Source organism: Ranitomeya imitator, chromosome 6 (genome assembly GCF_032444005.1).
Source record: "Ranitomeya imitator isolate aRanImi1 chromosome 6, aRanImi1.pri, whole genome shotgun sequence".
NCBI lineage: Eukaryota > Metazoa > Chordata > Amphibia > Anura > Dendrobatidae > Ranitomeya > Ranitomeya imitator.
The window spans coordinates 331257229-331278166 of NC_091287.1; the positions used below are offsets into that span (position 1 = coordinate 331257229).

General features: G+C 43.1%; 1 protein-coding gene across 1 annotated transcript in view; it reads left to right on the forward strand.

Annotated features, from left to right (window-relative positions):
• The window catches only part of CDKAL1 (CDK5 regulatory subunit associated protein 1 like 1), a 1139765-nt gene that overhangs the window by 675007 nt on the left and 443820 nt on the right, over positions 1–20938 (forward strand). Inside the window, exon 10 of the mRNA XM_069730862.1 lies at positions 9837–10003. Within this exon, the coding sequence (XP_069586963.1) occupies positions 9837–10003 (167 nt within the window). The remainder of the gene's footprint in view (positions 1–9836; positions 10004–20938) is intronic.

Consider the following 20938-nt stretch of genomic DNA (forward strand, 5'->3'; position numbering starts at 1 on the left):
ACGGCTTTTGTGTTGGAAGGTCATGTGTGCGGACTGGATCCCTGAATAGCGCACTGTGAAGCCTTGGATCTGAAGACTGGTGTGTTGGGAGATCCTGGGAGTAGGATCGGATCCCTGAACAGGGCACTTAGAGACTTATAATAACAGACAGGAACCGATCATATAAAGTGACCATATTCATAGGGGATACTCTAATAGAGCATTTAGAGACTTGTGTGTTGGATGGTCCCAGGTGGGGACGGGCGTCCTGAATAGCGCACTGAGTGGCCTGTGTTGGAAGTCCTGGCAGTAGGACTTCCTGAATAATACAACCTGTGTTGGAAGTCCTGGGAGTACGATTCCTGAAGAGCACATGGGAAGGACTGGAGGCAGGGTCTGCAACAGCACTGCACTGGGGAAGCTGCAGCCCGTCTGAGGATCTGGACTGTCAGGTGACCTAGTGTACAAGGCATTGTACGGGATGGTGATCCCAGGTACGCAACTTCCCTGAGAGAGAGAGGACTGACAGGAGTCAGCGTGTGGAGCAGGAGCTACTGGAAGGTAATCCAGAGTATGGGGAACTGTGTGCACTGACAGGGGGTCAATAATGAACTGTGTGGTCTCCCACGGTAACTGGACCAAGTGAGGTCCAGCATGTTTAGAGACTAAGAATCAATGTCGTTTGTGCTATATGACTAGAGACATTGATACGGTGCACGGACACCCCCGGGAACTAGTCAAGGAGGACTGGCGGGTGTAGTGTCTGAACTGTGACTTAAAAGCCGTATATGAAATATCTAAGTTAAAGCCGCAACTTAATGTCACCTGTTGGTGCCTATTTTGTTCCATGAAGTGTAATGGAGTGTGCATGACTCGGTTTATGATATCATAATAAACTGCATGGACTGTTTTTGTGAGGAAAAACGTGCCTGTGTTACTGAGTCCCGTTGCTAAGCGAGTGTCCCCCAACACATGCAATAAGCGCTATTTCACAGCCGACATTGTAATCTGGGGGTCTCTTGACTGTTCCCTGACAGATGATGGGGGAGCAAGTAATTCTGCCTTTTGATATTCAATGGTCACTAGTTTCTTCTCCCTGGGGGATAAGCCAGTGCTAGAGGAGTCTACTAGCAGCTCTCTTCTAGTGAACCCAAGAGCACTTGGCCAAGCGGAGCTTTCCTGTCAATGGGATAGTAAGGAGAGATGGCTGCCAGATGAGCCATCTGCTATCTAATGTATATGGGGGCATTTTCTCTCAATAGTAGAGCAAAACATGGCCAGGTTGTCTCCTAGGTCCCCGTCTCTGGCGTCGCAGACGGAAACGTTGAAAATAACTACTACTATGAAAACTTCTGCTTTATACACTTTTTTCTTCATGACTGGAAGTACATTGTAGCACTTTTTTTCTAATCACATATCCATACAAATGTGTGATTCTATATATATGTAGTAACACTCGTTCAGTTCTAGTTGCAGTCAGCCATGTTGTATACAGACCACATGACTGCCATACTTTCTCATTATAATGTATGGCGGGTTCTCTGTATGTTCCCTACATGTCTATCTTTGTGTTCCCTTGATTCCTCACCAGATTAGTCGCCCATCTTAAAGAGCATGAAGCCACTCTCAGTATCCTCTCTTTTTTTCCAGACCAGGTGGCATTCCCAAACTATAACACTCACCCCAACTGTTAGCGAGTGGGAAATGACCGTTGGTAAAGAAACTTATTCGGTTGGTTGAAATCTAATAGTTTGGCTACTTGTCTTCCGCACCTCTTTTACATACCTGGTCCACAGCACGCCTCTCCCTCTTTTGGCCCATACATGTACATGTAACATTGGCAACTCTTCTATTCTTTTGTTTTTTTTTTTAAACCAATACTCTTTCTTTTGTTGATCCTATGCTTTTGTGAGATGTTTTAAAGACTGTGGGCTTTTTTGCTGTTCTAGCTAATATATTGGGTGCTGAAAGTGATGGATAGAGAGATTCACCATCATAAGGAGCACCGAATAAAAGGCTATTTCTGTGCACAAGAACTCTTCGTAGATGTGATAAAATGCTTCACAGACAGACAAGCAGAGTTGCCTGCTGCCGGAATAGAGCAGCTTGTCATCCTGCTGATTCCCATTCAGAGCCGCCATTCAGTACAACAAAAGATATGCTGTATTAGGTAAAGGCATTGTGTTTGTATACAAGGCTGGACAGGTATAGATATTCCATCAATCTTTTATAGGCCTTCATCAATTCTCACACAACTAGGCTTTTCTATGCAAGTTTTAAAAGGCCAATTCTTTTACCTTATAGTTCAAGAAATGCAACTTATTGGGAATTACTTTTTCTGACTTTCTCTGAGAATTAACCCCTTACCGGCATCGGACGTACTATACCGTCCGATGCCGGCTCACCTGCTTTGATACAGGGCTCCGCGGTGAGCCCGCACCAAAGCCGGGACATGTCAGCTGTTTTCAACAGCTGACATGTGCCCGTAATAGGCGCGGGCAGAATCGCGATCTGCCCGCACCTATTAACTAGTTAAATGCCGCTGTCAAACGCAGACAGCGGCATTTAACTACCGCTTCCGGCCGGGCGGCCGGAAATGACGTCATCGCCGACCCCCGTCACATGATCGGGGGTCGGCGATGCTTGTGAATGGTAACCATAGAGGTCCTTGAGACCTCTATGGTTACTGATTGCCCGTCGCTGTGAGTGCCACCCTGTGGTCGGCGCTCACAGCACACGTGCAATTCTGCTACATAGCAGCGATCAGCAGATCGCTGCTATGTAGCAGAGCCGATCGAGTTGTGCCTGCTTCTAGCCTCTCATGGAGGCTATTGAAGCATGGCAAAAATTAAAAAAAAAAAGTTTAAAAAAAAATAAAAAAAAACATAAAAGTTTAAATCACCCCCCTTTCGCCCCAATCAAAATAAATCAATAAAAAAAAATATCAAATCTACGCATATTTGGTATCGCCGCGCTCAGAATCGCCCGATCTATCAATTAAAAAAAGTATTAACCTGATCGCTAAACAGCGTAGCGGGAAAAAAATTTGAAACGCCAGAATTACATTTTTTTGGTCGCCGCGACATTGCATTAAAATGCAATAACGGGCGATCAAAAGAACGTATCTGCACCGAAATGCTATCATTAAAAATGTCATCTCGGCACGCAAAAAATAAGCCCTCAACCGACCCCAGATAATGAAAAATGGAGACGCTACGAGTATCGGAAAATGGCGCAATTTTTTTTTTTTTTTTAGCAAAGTTTGGAATTTTTTTTCACCACTTAGATAAAAAATAACCTAGTCATGTTTGGTGTCTATGAACTCGTAATGACCTGGAGAATCATAATGGCAGGTCATTTTTAGCATTTAGTGAACCTAGCAAAAAAAAGCCAAACAAAAAACCAATGTGGGATTGCACTTTTTTTGCAATTTCACCGCACTTGGAATTTTTTTCCCGTTTTCTAGTACACGACATGCTAAAACCAATGATGTCGTTCAAAAGTACAACTCGTCCCACAAAAAATAAGCCCTCACATGGCCAAATTGACGGAAAAATAAAAAAGTTATGGCTCTGGGAAGGAGGGGAGCGAAAAACGAACACGGAAAAACGAAAAATCCCCCGGTCATGAAGGGGTTAACATTTGTTTTTTATATGTTAGGCCACAATTAATTATTTGCTATTTTTAGATAGTAGAGTTCAGCAATTTGATTCAAAGGACTCTGGTCTAGCAACCATGTCAGTAATCCATCACTTTTTCTGATTAGTAGGTCTTGTATGACCTCATAAATGTGTCACATCACAGCGTGCAAGTAGTCTCTTCAGAGAGGAAGAGGACTAGAACTCTAGTGCCACCTATGGGAAGTAGCAGTCCTAAAAGTCAATATAGACTCTCCATGGAGCTTTGTCACATGACTTGGCATAAAAGCGAAAACCAGAATCTCAATTTGCAGACACTGTGTTTCGGGGTACTGCCCCTCGTCATTGCAAAGTTTGAGAACTGGTTTGGCTGGGTGAGAGGCGTCTGACAGGGATCCAATGGGTAATGGGTAATGTTTCTCCTTGCGGAGAGTGACATGTCAAGCCTGACATGCCAAGGGGAGGAGACTTTTAAGCCCAATGCTTCTCTGGGAAATAGGCAAATTGTCTCTTCAGAGAAGAGGAGGACTAGAACTCTAGTACCACCTACAGGAAGTAGCGATCCTAAAAGTCAATATCGACTCCAATGAGCGTTGTCACAGGCTTGACCTGTCACTCTCTGCAAGGAGAAATATTACACCTTGGATCCCGGTCAGAAGCCTCTCGAACGCAGCTAAACCAGATCTCGCACATTGCACTGACGAGGGGCAGTACCACAAAGCACAATGTATGCAAATTGAGATTATGGTTTTATGGTTTATCTTAAGTTATGTGACAAGACTCGTTAGAACGTCTATATTTACTTTTAGGATTGCTACTTCCTATTGGTGGCAACAGAGTTCTAGTCCTCTTCCTCTCTGAAGAGACAATTTGCATATTTTCCAGAGGAGCATTGCCGCTTAAAAGTCTGCTCACCTCGGCATGCCAGGCTTGAGACATCACAGTGATCACATCATGTTCGGCCTACAAATCAGAGGAAGTTCTAGGACCCCTGGCTGGCTGGAGACAGTTCACAAGGTTCCTACCCCTCAGCTATGGACTACTTCTGTAACTACTGGACCAGGGTCCTGCAAATTGATTTGAGCACCTCTACTAAATAATGTCTTTTTAGGTGGCTCACAATATATAAAGAACGGTTTGTTTCTGACTTTCAAGCAGTGCTAAATTAGGGTGCTTAGGTGAGGTGCTGTCACATGCACAGCTTTAGTTATTCTGTTCTTCAAGAGTGCCCAGTATGAATTCTGCTGTGCTGGGAGATTTTCCATGTAATGCGATCTTGATGTCTCCGTAGCCTTTACTGGTTATTAAAAAGGGGCGACTCCCAATAAATAAGGTGGGGGTCACCCCTATTTTTTATAGCCAGCAAAGGCTAAACAGACAAATGCAGGCTGATCTTAATAGGCTGGGATGGGGCCATAGTCATAGGTCCCTTCCCAGACTAATGTCATGGTGCTTCGAGGGATCATCAGAGTTTGGGATATTTTTTTATAACCCAACCCTGAGTTGTACATCTCAACAACTTTGCACCTGACTTGTTTGGAGATGTCCTTGGTCTTCATGGTGTTGTTTGGTTAGTGGCGCCTCTTGTTTAATGGTGTTGGAGACTCTGTGGCCTCTCCTAGAAGGTAAAGTGTATATACTGACAGGCCATGTGACACTTAAATTGCACACGAGTGGTCTTTCTTTCACTAAGCATGTGAAGGTAATTGCTCGCACCAAAATTTTTTAGGGGATTCATAGCAAAAGGGGTGAATACCTATGCACATACCAATTTTTATTTATTTGATCCCATGAATTTATTTTATGCCTAATTTGTTTCTCTCTTCACTTTACTAACTTAGACTATTTTGTGCTGATGCATGACACACTAATCAAGTTACAACAATATTTAAACACAGGTTGTAATGTAACAAAACAGGTAAAAAGCCAAGGTGGTGAATACTTTTGCAAGCCACTGTAAATAGTCATTGTGATCTAGAGGAATACGTGATATATATTGATGCATTGGCGGATGATAGTTGCACAGTTACTTCATACAGTGGGCAGAAGTGGGTCTTTGTTGTGTAACACAATATAGCCTTATTGAAGATCTCGGATGAAGGCTGGACAGCAGTCGTACTCTTTGCATCTCTTCTTCCCACTGAAAATGTGTAGAAGCTTGTATAACTGTGCCATATAGAGAAGAACCTTGCATACTATGGCACTGTCCATTAAGTGATGATCGTGTCACACATCCACTAAACGATCTTTTCATATGTTTCCAGGAGGAGCACAATGCAGAATTCATAAGAAAGATGCTCTAGAATTGTTATTTTCTAAATGTTAGTGGCATTTTGAGGCGTGATGAAAGGGCTTATCTTATCGTAACCTGTAACAAACGCTTACATTCCCCTTCCACACTTCAGACCAGATTTGTAAAACTTCTTAAAATGGAATTCTGAAACACTTATGGAGAAATAATAGAAAATGAGTATAGTATTGCCTTCTTTCTTGTGTTTCTTTTACTTCAATCCAATACCCTTGACAGTAAGAGATCGGTACAGAATTATGCCTGCAGTGATTGCCCGTGATATTGCATTGACAGTCATGGAATGGTTTTATACCGAAATGAATAGGTAATTAAAATTTGGTTAATTAAGTGTGTAATTTCATGTCTCAAAGCTGGAGAAGACATAGAACTGACTACAAGATACTGCAGAATACAGATGGGTGGAAAAATAATTGACTTTCACTGCATAATGGGGCAGTGGGCATTTTGTTTTATAGCATACTTTATGATGAGGCTTGTAATTTTTCAACTTTTATGAGTAAACACATTTTAATTTCCCTCCTTGATTGAATCGTATGTATTATTTAGTGACAATTATTGCTTTTAGTTTACGTGGTGGTGCATGTAAACCTACTGGCCTGTAGTAGGACAATTTTCCAATATCTCTTTGAAGCTTTAAATCAGAGAAGACACTTTTAATTTGTATTTCTCACAGGACTATTTTACCTGCTGTCCATAAACCCGTATTCAACTATTATGAGCAAGTCAACAGTAGTCCATGTAGCTTGAAGATCCTGACATCTCGGCTGAGAAGTCATGACACTCCATAGAGCACAGGGTGACACCTTTGTTCTAGCAACATCGGGTGTCCCAGTTAACAAACCCCCACCTATGTAAGCTTCTGAGGCACTAAAGGTAAAAGATACACTCAGCAGAACACAGTACACTATTACATGCAGACTATATTTCACTGTGGACCTGCCTTTACTTGTAGGTAGGGTAGAATGGAGCGGACATATTTGTTGAATGGCAAGTGTTTTATGGTACTGTGTGTCCTCTTACCTCATTATGACTGCAAAACCCTGGACAGGTTCAATTCACATCCAATTGCTAGTCACACACAGACACGTATAGAATTTACAGTACATCAAGAGACCGAGTACCCAAAATCATTAGTTGTTTTTTTAATTAATTAAAGTAAAATAAGCTTATTCCTCAAATCACAAGCATTTGTTGACCCTAAGTATCATTAAATGGAACCTTTCAGTCATGCTGCCTAAATCACTACCAGCATGAATCAGAGCCTAGCTGCACAATTGTAGTCAGGTTGTTCTCTGATGTATCAGAGCATTTAAGAGAAAACATAGTTTGATGGCCTGGCCTGGGAGTATAGGAATAGTCTAGGCTTGTCCTGGCCCCACCTTGGGTGGCTTCTCTTCTCAGCTCTCTTGTTCATTGACAGGTATTTTCCAATATCCACACATAGCAGATACTCATCATTCACTCAGAGTGGGGTGTCCAGAAGTCTGCCAGGAGCAGTGGAGGACTAGTCTTGTCTATTCCTATGGCCAGATCTTAAAACTACACTGCTCAAAAAAATAAAAGGAACACTAAAATCCCACATCCTAGATATCACTGAAGAAATATTCCAGTTGTAAATCTTAATTCATTACATAGCGGAATGTGTTGAAAACAATAAAACCTAAAAATTATCAACGTAAATCACATCTAATATCCCACGGAGGTCTGGAGTTGGAATGATGCTCAAAATCAAAGTGGAAAATGAAGTTACAGGCTGATCCAACTTCAGTGGAAATGTCTCAAGACAAGGAAATGATGCTCAGTAGTCTGTGTGGCCTCCACGTGCCTGTATGATCTCCCTACAATGTCTGGGCATGCTCGTGATGAGACGGCAGATGGTCTCCTGAGGGATCTCCTCCCAGACGTGGACTAAAGCATCCGCCAACTCCTGGACAGTCTGTAGTTCAATGTGACGTTGGTGGATGGTGCGAGACATGATGTCCCAGATGTGTTCAGTCGGATTCAGGTCTGGGGAACGGGCGGGCCAGTCCATAGCTTCAATGCCTTCATCTTGCAGGATCTGCTTACAGACTCCAGCAACATGAGGTTTGGCATTGTCCAGCATTAGTTGGAGCCCAGGGCCAACCGCACCAGCATATCGTCTCACAAGGGGTCTGAGGATCTCATCTCGGTACCTAATGGCAGTCAGGCTACTTCTGGGGAGCACATGGAGGGCTGTGCAGCCCTCCAAAGAAATGCCACCCCACACCATTACTGACCCACTACCAAACCGGTTATGCTGAACGATGTTGCAGGCAGCAGATCGCTCTCCACGGCATCTCCAGATTCTCTCACGTCTGTCACATGTGCTCAGTGTGAACCTGCGTTCGTCTGTGAACAGAATTGGGCGCCAGTGGCAAATTTGCCAATCCTGGTGTTCTGTGGCAAATGCCAAGCATCCTGCACAGTGTTGGGCTGTGAGCACAACCCCCATCTGTGAACATCGGGCACTCAGACCATCCTCATGGAGTTGGTTTCTAACCATTTGTTCAGACACATGAACATTTGTGGCCTGCTGGAGGTCATTTTGCAGAGCTCTGGCAGTGCTCCTCCTGTTGCTCCTTGCACAAAGGCTAAGGTAGTGATCCTGCTGCTGGGTTGTTGCCCTCCTACGGCCCCCTCCACGTCTCCTGGTGTACTGTCCTGTCTCCTTGTAGCGCCTCCAGCCTCTGGACACTACGCTGACAGATACAGCAAACCTTCTTGCCACAGCTCTTATTGATGTGCCATCCTGGATGAGCTGCACTCCCTGAGGCACTTGTGTGGGTTGTAGAGTCCATCTCATGCTACCACGAGTGTGAAAGCACAACCATCATTCAAAAGTGACCAAAACATCAGCCAGAAAGCATTGGTACTGAGATGTGGTCTCTGGTCCCCACTCCTTTATTGAGTGTCTTGATAATTGCCAATAATTACCATCTGTTATCTATTCCATTTGCACAGCAGCATGTGAAATTGATTGTCAAATAGTGTTGCTTCCTAAGTGGACAGTTTGATTTCACAGAAGTTTTATTTACTTGGCGTTTATATTCTGTTGTTCCCTTTATTTTTTGAGCAGTGTATGTTTTATATGAAACACCGGTTTGATTCAGAATAAAAAAAAAATACCTGTCTACAGTCTCTTAGTATGGCTCTGATTCATTCTGCAAATGGTTTGGGCCGCATGAATTGACTTATGGGTTCCATTTAAGGAGGGAAATCCCTGTAAGCTAAAACCTACTGTTTAAATAAAGTAGAAAGAGAATAGTAAAGAAGATTACGTTTTGAATAGAATTGTGTACCCAAACCCTATGCTCTGTTTTGTGGTGTATCGGCAGATTCATATTCTGGGGTCCTACTGCACATAATCCGTTTAGTGTCTGTGTTTATGGAGTCGGTATTTCATAGTCCTAACCTTATGTCACGTTTATCATACATTTGCTTTACTGTCTGAAGCTGCTAGAAACCCCTGTGAATGCAAAAAACATTGCTACTAAGGATACTTACAAAGTATACAGTTATGAGTAATGTCTCAGATAATTTTTAAACTGCGCCAAACACCGTCTCATCGATGGTATTAATCTGCACTCTTATCATTCTGTGAGTAATGCAATTATTTCATACTATTGTGTCCTTCTGCTCATGAACAATGGATGTAAATCTCAACTTGAGGCACTGTATTAATTTGTGTTGTTACAGTCGGACGGTGGTTATACAGTAGACTGAGCTTAATATCCTGGTGCTTCTTATCGAACTGGCTGCTATCTAGTACCTTTCCGTATAAATGATGGTCCAGAATGGCTGCATAATATGCCTGTGAAGTCTGGAATTAAAACACAACAGATGTTTGAGGAACTAAATACAATTTATCTGCTTTTGCTTCTTTGCAGAGGGTGTCTGTGAAATCTGGCTGACCAGTGAAGATACAGGAGCCTATGGCAGAGACATTGGCACAGATCTTCCTACTCTTCTTTGGAAGTTGGTTGAAGTAATCCCTGAAGGTGCAATGCTGAGGTTGGGCATGACAAACCCTCCTTATATCCTAGAGCATCTAGAGGTAAGATCCATTGTCAACATAGACTCTTATATGCAAATTGACTGATTTCAATAAGATGCCCAAAATGTTAAAGGTACCGTCACACTAAACGACGCTGCAGCGATACCGACAACGATCCGGATCGCTGCAGCGTCGCTGTTTGGTCGCTGGAGAGCTGTCACACAGACCGCTCTCCAGCGACAAACGATGTCGGTAACCAGGGTAAACATCGGGTTACTAAGCGCAGGGCCGCGCTTAGTAACCCGATGTTTACCCTGGTTACCATCGTTAAAGTAAAAAAAACAAACACTACATACTTACCTACCGCTGTCTGTCCCCGGCGCTCTGCTTCCTGCACTCACTGTGAGCACAGCGGCCGGAAAGCAGAGCGGTGACGTCACCGCTCTGCTTTCCGGCTGCCCGGCGCTCACAGCCAGAGCAGAGAAGCAGAGCGCCGAGGACAGACAGCGGTAGGTAAGTATGTAGTGGTTGTTTTTTTTACTTTAACGATGGTAACCAGGGTAAACATCGGGTTACTAAGCGCGGCCCTGCGCTTAGTAACCCAATGTTTTCCCTGGTTACCAGCGAAGACATCGCTGAATCGGCGTCACACACGCCGATTCAGCGATGTCAGCGGGAGAGCCAGCGACGAAACAAAGTTCTGGCCTTTCTGCCCCGACCAGCGACATCACAGCAGGGGCCTGATCGCTGCTGCCTGTCACACTGGACGATATCGCTAGCCAGGACGCTGCAACGTCACGGATCGCTAGCGATATCGTCCAGTGTGACGGTACCTTAAGTCAGATCTATGACTGGAGAGAATGAAGCTACATTGCCCTGCTCTGACCATTCCTGACAGCTGTGTGCACAGTTTTTGTTTTGGCTTTTATCCCAAGTCATGTTACAAGGCTCGTTAGAGGGTCAACATTGACTTTTAGGATTGCTACTTCCCAAAGGTGATATTAGATGTCTAGTCCTCTTCCTCTCTGATGAGACAATTTGCAGATTTCCCAGAGAAGCATTGCAAGGCTTTAAAATCTCTTCACCTTGACATGTCAGGCTTGATTTGTCATTCTCCTCAAGGAGAAACGTTACCCCTTGGATTCCAGTGAGACGCCTCTCACACAGCCAATCCAGAACTCACACTTTGCACTGAAGAGGTTCGGTACCCTGAAACACAGTGTCTGCAAATTAAGATTTTTGTTTTGGCTTTTATCCTGTCATGTGACAAGGCTCGTCAGAAGGATGATATTGATATCCTAAGTCATGTGACAAGGCTCGTCAGAAGGTTGATATTGATATCCTAAGTCATGTGACATGGCTCGTCAGAAGGTTGATATTGACTTTAGCTACTTCCAATAGTTGGTACTAGAGTTCTAGTCCTCTTCCTCCCTGAAGAGACAATTTGCAGTTTTTGAAAGTAGCACTGATTGGACATATGTAATAAAATAAAAAGACCCCTTTCTAGCATTTAGGAGTGGGGCCAAAGGCAGCATCTGTTTTTATATGATTTCAAGGATCTATAAAGAAACTATTAATAAATTGCCTGCAATCAAACCTTTTAAGCAACATATGCATTTAACTATTCATACGCTATATCGCCTAATTAATGGATTTTCACAGTATTTTCCTTTGTTGTAATAAAAAGTTCTGCGTTCAATAGTCTCATAAAGCTAAACGCCTGCAGTAAAGACACATCTGACATATTGTTATACTATTGAATGTCCCTTGCCTGCTAAGTGATTGCCAGAGCGAGCTATAAGTGTTTTATGTAATGACAGTTTAAAGACTCATCACTCGTCATGAGTTTACACTACATGTGTTAGTACGTCCGCTATATGGAAAAGTGAAGTGGTTGCTGGTGAATAGCAGAATTCTATATGAAAACCACATCTCTAAGATGTAAAATAATACCAATGGCTATGGGTTTGAAGTATTTCATAGAATGATCTATGGGTAAGCACGTGCAGATATTGTTCTAGTATAAGATGTATTGTGTGTGTAGTTCCTCAATTGTCCACCCTCTTAAGCAGTCTATATGGGCATGCAGATCATGGAGACTTGAGACTTGAATAGAATGATAAATTGATAGCTGCGATCCAATGTCTTATTCCAGAGAAATCTGTGTTTTTCTTATTATGTAAGTGAGCTGTTAAGATCTATGGTCCTGACAAATATCTTTCTGAGACTCTGTCTTCAGAGCTCTCCGTAGGTTTTACAGAAGCTGTCCAACAAAAATAAAAAATAAAGTTGACAGTCTGGGAAATAAAAGTACCAAATTTTTCGGTTTATAAGTCGCAATTTTTCCCCCAAACTTTTTGGGGGAAGTGGGTGTGCGTCTAATAATGCAAATATACCTTACTGGTTGCGGTGGATCAGGGTCACAGAGTCACTGCTGGAGGAGGCAAGAGTGGAGCGTTGCTGCAGGCTGGGATGAGGGGGTGTTCGGATGTGCGATGCTGCTGGTGTTCGGTGGTGCATGGTCTCCGCCGACAATTTTGTGAAAGCCTGGAGCCCCCGCACTTCCATGATTTACTATGCCATGGACTCTGGGAACATGGCTGCCGGGGTTGGAGCATGCGCAGATGGAGATCTCGGCACGAAGATCTAGGGAGATGAGATCTTGTACCAAGATCTCAGGAGATGAGATCTCGGCACCAAGATCTTGGGAGATGAGATCTCTGCGTAAAGATCTCCATCTGCGCATGTGCCGCCCTCGGCAGCTATTTTCCAGGAGTCCACCGCATAGTAAACCATGGATGTCCGGTCTTTCACAAAATGTCGTCGGAGCCCTTGCACCGCCAAACACCCGCAACGTCGCACATCCGAACACCCATTTCTCCCGGTCTGGGGTAAGCAGCATCGCCCCACTCCTGCCTTTGAGAGCAGCGACCCTGGACCCCGCTTCACCACAGCCACCACCCCCAGTAAGCAATAAGACTCATGGATTTTAAGAAGCACCACCATTTTATTAAAAACATTTTTTTTCTATTTTTCTTCTCAAAATCTGGGGTGCTTCTTATAATCCGGTGCATCTTATAAACCGCAAAATACGGTATACAGACCCGCAAATATAATGTATGGGTAACACTTTAAAAGCCGAGCCTGGTCGAGAAGAAGCTCTTGTCCGCTAAGTACAGATGGGCTCACATTGAAAATTCTTAGTGTTCTATTATGGAAATCTTTTTTCTTCAATTTAAAGCCGTGGAGGCTAAAATAATGAGATTGTATGTAAACTACACTATATTTGCAAGAGGCTTATGCTTCAATATTGTGCTTTAAATTACCTGAAATCCTTAAATTACCTGAAGTGCCGTTAAAGGTAACCTGAAAGGTGGTACATGCTGACCAATCTACCAGCAACATGTATCCAACATAGACTGTATGATTTATGATTTCAGCCAAGTATGTAGTTCGACGCTGCGGCATTTCAGAGAAAAATATTCTTTAAAAGTGCTGGGGACCGAGCCACTCTGAAGATTAGTTGGACAGGCGGAACTTCTGTGAGTTCTCTGCTTGTTAGCACACGTAGGTAGAGACCTGACAAATCCAGGGCAGCAGGCAGGGAGAAGCTTTCGGGGACCTGCCTGTCCAAGTAGCCTCCAGCTCGGCTCGTTCCCAGATATTATAGTATGTTTTTCTCTGAAATACCGCAGCGTTTCAGTGTTGACCAGTGGCGTAACTACCACGGTCGCAGCAGTCGCCACTGCGACCGGGCCCGGGGGAAGTCAGGGGCCCCGGCAGGTCAGATGCACGCCGACACCAGCAAAAAGTTAAAAACTGTTGCCGTGCAGGTGATTCCTCCCGCACGGCAACAGACAGACCGGCCCTCCACCTGACCTGCCGGGCGCACACATCAGATCAGCAGCCGACGCCTGATCTGAAAGGAAGAGCTGAAGATCCTGTGGTGACGTCACTGTAATCTAATATCACATTATGTCTAACAACTGTTGTACTTTTTCATTGTAACTTAATTTTAGGCTCCTCTAGCCAATTTGTTACTGCATTTTGCAATAATATACATTTCAAGGGTCAGCTTCAGCTATATGTGCCATTTGCTGTTATAGTTCATCCTCAGGGAGGGTCATAGAGCCCACTATTGTACAGGTACTATAATGGTGGATTTTTGTGAATATGCCTGATAGCAGTATATAGGTCATTGGATGTTATGCTGTTATGCCTTAGTTTTAGGTGTTTGTTGTGTCCCCTTTTAGAGGCATTCCCTGTATACATACGGTAATTTTAATTGTTTTATATATGGTTTAGTAAAGGTTTTTGCTTTGAATACTTTATGGATCTCTTCATTTTTTTCTGGGTTAACAGTTTGATTGCTCTGATAAGGTGCAATATTTTTTTAATTATTTGCTATACTTTAATATATTGATTTGGACGTTTTTGGTAAATAATCAGAGAAAATGATATATCATCCATGCGCAGTGCAGCATTCATAAAAACATTAAAATCTTCTTTATTTTCTCCAATTTCAAATGAAACACAGTGCTCAATAGCGATGTCATCACAATATAGTTATGAACCCATAGATTTTGAAGCACGTTGGTTGAGGGGGGAATATAATCATGATGCCTCTGATGAGGGTGTGTAAATGTGCAATGTAGATCTTTTATAAATGGAGAAAATAAAGCAGACTTTGAGGTTTTATTGCATTCTGGACTGCTCATCAGTGATATACCATTTTGTTACGGATTTCTGGAAATACCATTCAGATAAATGGGACGTCGTGTACATTTTTGCCACAAGCCCGTTATGTATGAGGGTATCTTTTTTTTCTTCTTGTGGTCCTTGCAGCACAGACTCGAATCATGTCAATGAAAAGGCAGGAGATGTGCTTGTTCATTCCCATCATATTTTTTCATTTTATCGCTATCAATCTGCCAGTATTGTTCAGTTCACAATTCAGAGCACTTAAAATCCCAGAATTAGTGAAAGATAAATGCACTAATTGGACTCTCGGAATTGGGTAATTCCCCCAAACCACCCTGCTATTAACATTACTGACATTATGTCAATTGTTTAGCAATGAAAAGGTCGCATGGAGCCATATGGTAATTAACCTAGCAACTGGAAAGTCTATGGAAACTATTTTCCTACAATTGTGCTTGACCTTCTTGGGGTTAACCTGTCCAATGCAGCGCTCGGTGGTAGGTTTTCCCTTTAGAAACATCCCATCCTGAAAGGTCATTATGGAGTGAGAAAATGTAATGTAGTGACATGACTCATTCAGTCATGTGAATAAGCAACACCTAGATGTTCTAAAGCTGTATTTGATTTGGAACGTAAAATAGTTTCCATAAAAACACAGCGACTGTGCCTGGGCATTTTTGTTTAAGTCATATCCTGCTGAAAATCTACAGGCTGGTACTGCCCAAATCAGCCACTTAATGTCACCATCATCTAAGTGAGTTCAATAAAGACACGGGACAAATGTGTCCTCCCTCCAGTACTTAATTTTAGTTTAGTTCTCCTAATTTATCCCACTACAAAGTTAATACAATATAATGGCATAAGGAAAAGACCTTGACAAGCTGTAATTTGCATCACTACCAGGAGATATCTTGTGGAAGAGTATCTGTCATAGGACTACCGTGAGACATATTGTGACATAGTATTGCCAAATCATGTTTTTATTCATTTTTATAAAAACTTTACGACACTCAACTTTGGATGTGTTAAACCATTCCGAAGGTAAGAAAGAACTCAACCTTTCCTGTAGCACAAGCTAAATATGACTCGCTAAAATGCCAGTACAAGTAAAGTGCAACATACCTATGAAATATAGTCAATCAAGAGAAAAGAGGATGCGTGATAAGGGCACAGCAAAAAGAATATACCGTAGTACACAAACTGTTAGCTAAATACAAAAGAAATCCACTTTATTCATAACACACAGAGGACCAAATAGTTCAGAAGTCCATAAATAAGTAAAGAACCAGCGCTCCATCCGGGTGTAGTATTCCAAAAACGAACTTTGAGCCATGTTACAGCAATGTTTCGACCCGAAGGTCTTTTTCAAGCATGTCTAATCATGTCAGGGGGCAGCCTTAAATAGCGTGGATGCCACACCGTGCACCAATCGCAATCGAGCCAACCCCCTACCTTATAATACAGCATAATTAAAATAACAAAACATACATCAGATACATATATCATAAAAATCCACCACCGCAGATATAATCACCACAAAAGAGACATGGAAAAGGTATGTATAACTGGAGTTACATGGGTTGTTTACTTCTACACCAGCCAATCGGCACAATGTGTCAGTCGTTGCTATGGGGATGCAGACCAATCATGTATAAGTCCTATACCATCCAGTATAATGGACTCAACCCATTGCCTACTTCTAAAAACGGCGCCTGAATCTGCCTGATACCTATCAGAGATCACGATCTTACAGAGGGTTCTCCATTCCATCAATCAGCCACCCTGTCATATTACGCTCCACTTACGTCATATCCATGCAGTCCAGCTCTGATCATCATAGCGTCTGGTCTGATCCCTGCCTCCAGCCATGTCGACGTCACCACAGGAGTGCGCACGTGCACACCAAGCCGGGAGAATACATAGCAATGAGCGGTGAAACTCAGCCGGCAGGAGCGCCCTCCCCCACACACAGTGGCGATGTCACATGACCGAGGCTTGGGAACGCTACCTAGGTGATGTCAATAGACTCAACTATCGTAGCTGCCTCATCCAACGCAGCCTATCACATAACCTGAAGACACTACCGCACGAGTGTGTGCGTGCACAGCCAACACCGATAGGATGCTGCCAAAGGGCAGCACACCCAGCCGGCCGGAGTGCACGCCCCCACCTCAGCAGCAGTGCCACATGACTACGGAGAGAAGGGTTCACCTAGGTGATGTAAATAAACAAAAACAAAGAATGATATCTTATAGGGCGCTATAGCAAAAACATGTAAACCACCCAGTAATACATCAAACGCCAAGATTATAGTCTGAAGCCCATCACATATCAATATTGGGAAAGATGGGATAGATAGAAGGCGGAACAGACACTCCAACCCCGACACCCATCGTCCTTGGTAAGTCCAGTCCCAAATGTCCGTATATCTATAACAACCTATAAAACAAAATCAAGGTGAAAATATAACAAATAAACCACGGAGCGGACCACATTAAAAACAATATTGATGTGTACTACCCAGACCCCATCAATATGATGAAACTACACCACACAGGTCTGTAAATAAAATCCAAATTTAGACCACCCGGTTGTAGGGATCCCAACATGTAAATCCACTTTAGTTCCTTTTTCTTCAACAATTGCAGTCTGTCACCGCCTCTCCTCAGAGCCGGAACACTATCAATGATCCTGAATCGCAGCTGGTTGACTGAATGCTTATGCTCAAGAATGTGTTTCGGTACAGGTAACTCAGTAAGCCCCGTCCTCACCGTACTCGTGTGCTTACTGATCTGAGCCCTAACCTCCATGGTCGTCTCACCAACATAGGTGAGCCCACACGGGCATACAATCATGTACACAACCCAACTCGATGTACAAGTGTACCTTTCTTTGACAAAGCTGATGAGGGGCAAATATCCCGAAACAGCTGTCTGTGGATGGATACCATGTTTTGGCATAGGTGGTTTTCCTTTTTGGATGCTGCCTTTCCCGTGGTTGTTCCTTCCCGGTGAAAGACCTGGCTATTTATTGCTTGCGTTGAGAAACACGTGATGGTGTCTTCGCGGCTTTTCTACATTCATTTGCATATTTCCCATAAGGGATGGGGGCAGTGTTCTGGATCACTGCGTTGAGAAACACGTGATGGTGTCTCCGCGGTGTTGGATGTTTTGATCTGCCCGAGGTCATTCATCCTTATGTTTATATCACAGTGACCAATCGAAACCAATAGAGAAAATTCCCTATTGTTGCCGGGTACCAGCCAGCATATCTCGGCGGGTGCACTGAGCTTGCGTTTTCCATTGTTTTTTTCAGGATGATGACTTGGAGAGCTGGGGGACAGATGAAGAGGGCATGGGGATGGCAGAGGTACTGGGGGCTCGAGGAACCCCATTTCTCTCTTCTCTGTTATTCTAGATCATGGGAGAGAGAAATTAATTTTAAATCTGACACTTTTTTTGTGATCGCTGTTATTCGGTGAAGGGGGTCGTGAAACCGGCCTTGATCATGTTTTCCAGGGTCCCCTACCTGAGACCCCACAGATTTTCTGATGCTGGGGGCGCTATACCCTTATTTCTCAGTGGTGTTAAAAAGCGATGCTGAGGAATAAGTACCCTTTTAAAAGGCGTATCGGCCATCTTTATGGGGTTGAAGGTGTTGTCTGGTCACTGCATATTGCTCACCGATTCTTAGGATAGATTCATCAATAGCAGTTTGATATCCAGCACCCTCCACCAATCAGCTGTTATTTGCTCTCGAGCACATTGTCCTATACAAAGGAATAGGAGCTGTTCTGCAGTACTCACTCAGTCAAAGCCACTACATAGTAATGGAACTGCACTTTCAAAGACAGAGCAAATAGCACCCTCTCTGGTCAGCTGTTGAGTGACTAATCCCCACGGATCTCACATGGATGATCTGGCCTAAAAATGGGTCTTCAATATGCTGTGATTGGATAACCTCTTTAACTTATGGACATTGTTTTTCTTTTTTATATTACACCAAAACATTTAGAGAATTTGTGGTTTATTATAAGTCAGGCAGGAGAGCTAAATTAGTTTACTAAATATTTGTTTATATGAACCAGGAGACGGCACTAAACGATTGCTGATCGGGGTTCTTTTAGAAGCCTGTTTACAGGTACATAACTTTCGGAATCATTACTGAGCGCGCAGGCTGCCATTCTCGCCAGTGTGAGCCCTGGTACACATGACAATGCCCTGCTGAAAATGATGATCTTTTGTGTAGCACAAAAGATCATTTCACCCGACGAACGAGCGTTTTGCTTATTCATCAGGTGAACAGCAGACTGTTTAGACTTCAAGGTAATTGTGAAACAACTGATCCTATAAATGCACGTTAATGGTAACTGTGCACTGTAAATACAGTAGTTCTCACTTGTTTTTAAGGCACCACAATTTAATTTCTGAAAATGTTTTCATAAAATACAAAGCACCATTTCTAGTAGTGTATTAAACTGATTAACTGGTAGTCCACCTTCCTTTGAGGTACCTCTAATTTCTTTCTTTTTAATTGATATCAAATGTATGATTTCTGGGAGTTCAGTTCCCAAAACTCCCCCCCATCAGTCTTGAGAATGGAGATTTTAGGGTATGTGCACACAATACGGATTCTCTGCGGATCGGCAGCGTTTTTTGAGGTGCAGAAACGCTGCAGATCCGCAATTGATTTACAGTACAATGTAAATCAATGAGAAAAAAAAAATGCTGTGCACACTTTGCGGAAAATCCGCTGCGGAAACACTGCTGTGTAAAAGAAGTAGCATGTCACTTCTTTTTTGTGAATCTGCAGCGTTTTTGTACCCATTCCATTATAGAAAACCGCAGGGGTAAAAAACGCAGCAAAGCCGCAAGAAAACCGCAGCAAAAACGCACAAAAAACGCTGCAGAACCGCACAAAAAACGCGACAAATCCACAGATGCGTTTTCTGCCAGGAGAGGCAGAATCCGCACCAGAAATGCCTAAGCCTAATCCGCAACGTGTGCACATAGCCTCAAAGTCCCCTGTGCAAATACTTTGCAGTAAGCATGTATGACCATCACTCCAACATTGGTCAAACATGCTTCAATCGAACATTTATCTCCTATCCTGTGTAAGTCAATAAGAACTGTAATGTTTCATCTCCACTATATTGATGTTTTTACGACGTCATGTACATAGCAGCACGGAACTGCCTTCACCTCTGTACTGCACCATCAGAGGGACGTGTGCCTCTGTATAAAGCTTGATGATTATAGTCATATTATCATTGTATAGATCATGGTGTTGCAAAGTTCTATCAGGCTGGATATTATTAGAAGTAATTAGTTGCCTTTTAGCTACTGTTAGGGCATTTTTTCCCCCAAGGTTGCAAAGACCTAAGGTGTAAATGTACTTTTGTGATTATGTACCTGTTGGCTTATTCTGCGGCACCGTTAACAATTAACACTCTTCGTTGCTTGTTAAGTGTGTCAATGTGTGTTCACACTGACCTTTATTATCCCTATGAAAACCACTTTGCACCTGACAGAGAACTGAATGTGTGTGTGTAACTTTCTCTACTAGACAAAACTTTTCCCCACCACAGTTATATCTAGCTTGCAGAGTGCCATATCATGGGGTGGCATAGTTTGCTGTCTTGTTTGTAAATTCAGCTATTTATGATAGAATAGATCCCAATTTTAACTTTTCACTCACTAAGGTTGAGTTACATTGATGCTAAAATGCCGACCATCAATCTGTGTGTAAAACCCTTTGGTGGGAACGACATCATTGGCTTGCATTGTTCTGTGTGGGGTACGTTTTATACTTAGTACAGGCAGCACATGGACCTATTGTCTGGAGTAGCCCGTGAGTTGCGTTGTCACGCTGTGATCATGCTGCAGCGTTTAACTGCGGTACTCCTGTGCCGCTGCAATCTTTGTACTATCTCACTGCACGATCTCACTTACAGGTAATCTTGCAGGAAAATAGCTATTTCACTTCCAAGACCGCATGGCCAATCATAATGCCCGAATGATTTTGCAAGTTGGAACAGCTATTTCACCGTAAGTTCAAACTGGTTTTCCGACCACAGGCTACAAGTCTGCAGTCCAATAGTGATTCACATGCACAACTGGTGGCTCCGTGCTGACTCAGTTAGACCCCCACAAGGTCCTAAGCCCTAGAAAATCCAAAATTCTGAGGCACCGGACAAAAATAGGCATAGGACATAACCTTTATTCCATCCTAAAAAGTCACATGGTGAATTAGATTTGACGTAGATGAATGAAGCAACGTTTAGGCTCAAAGGGC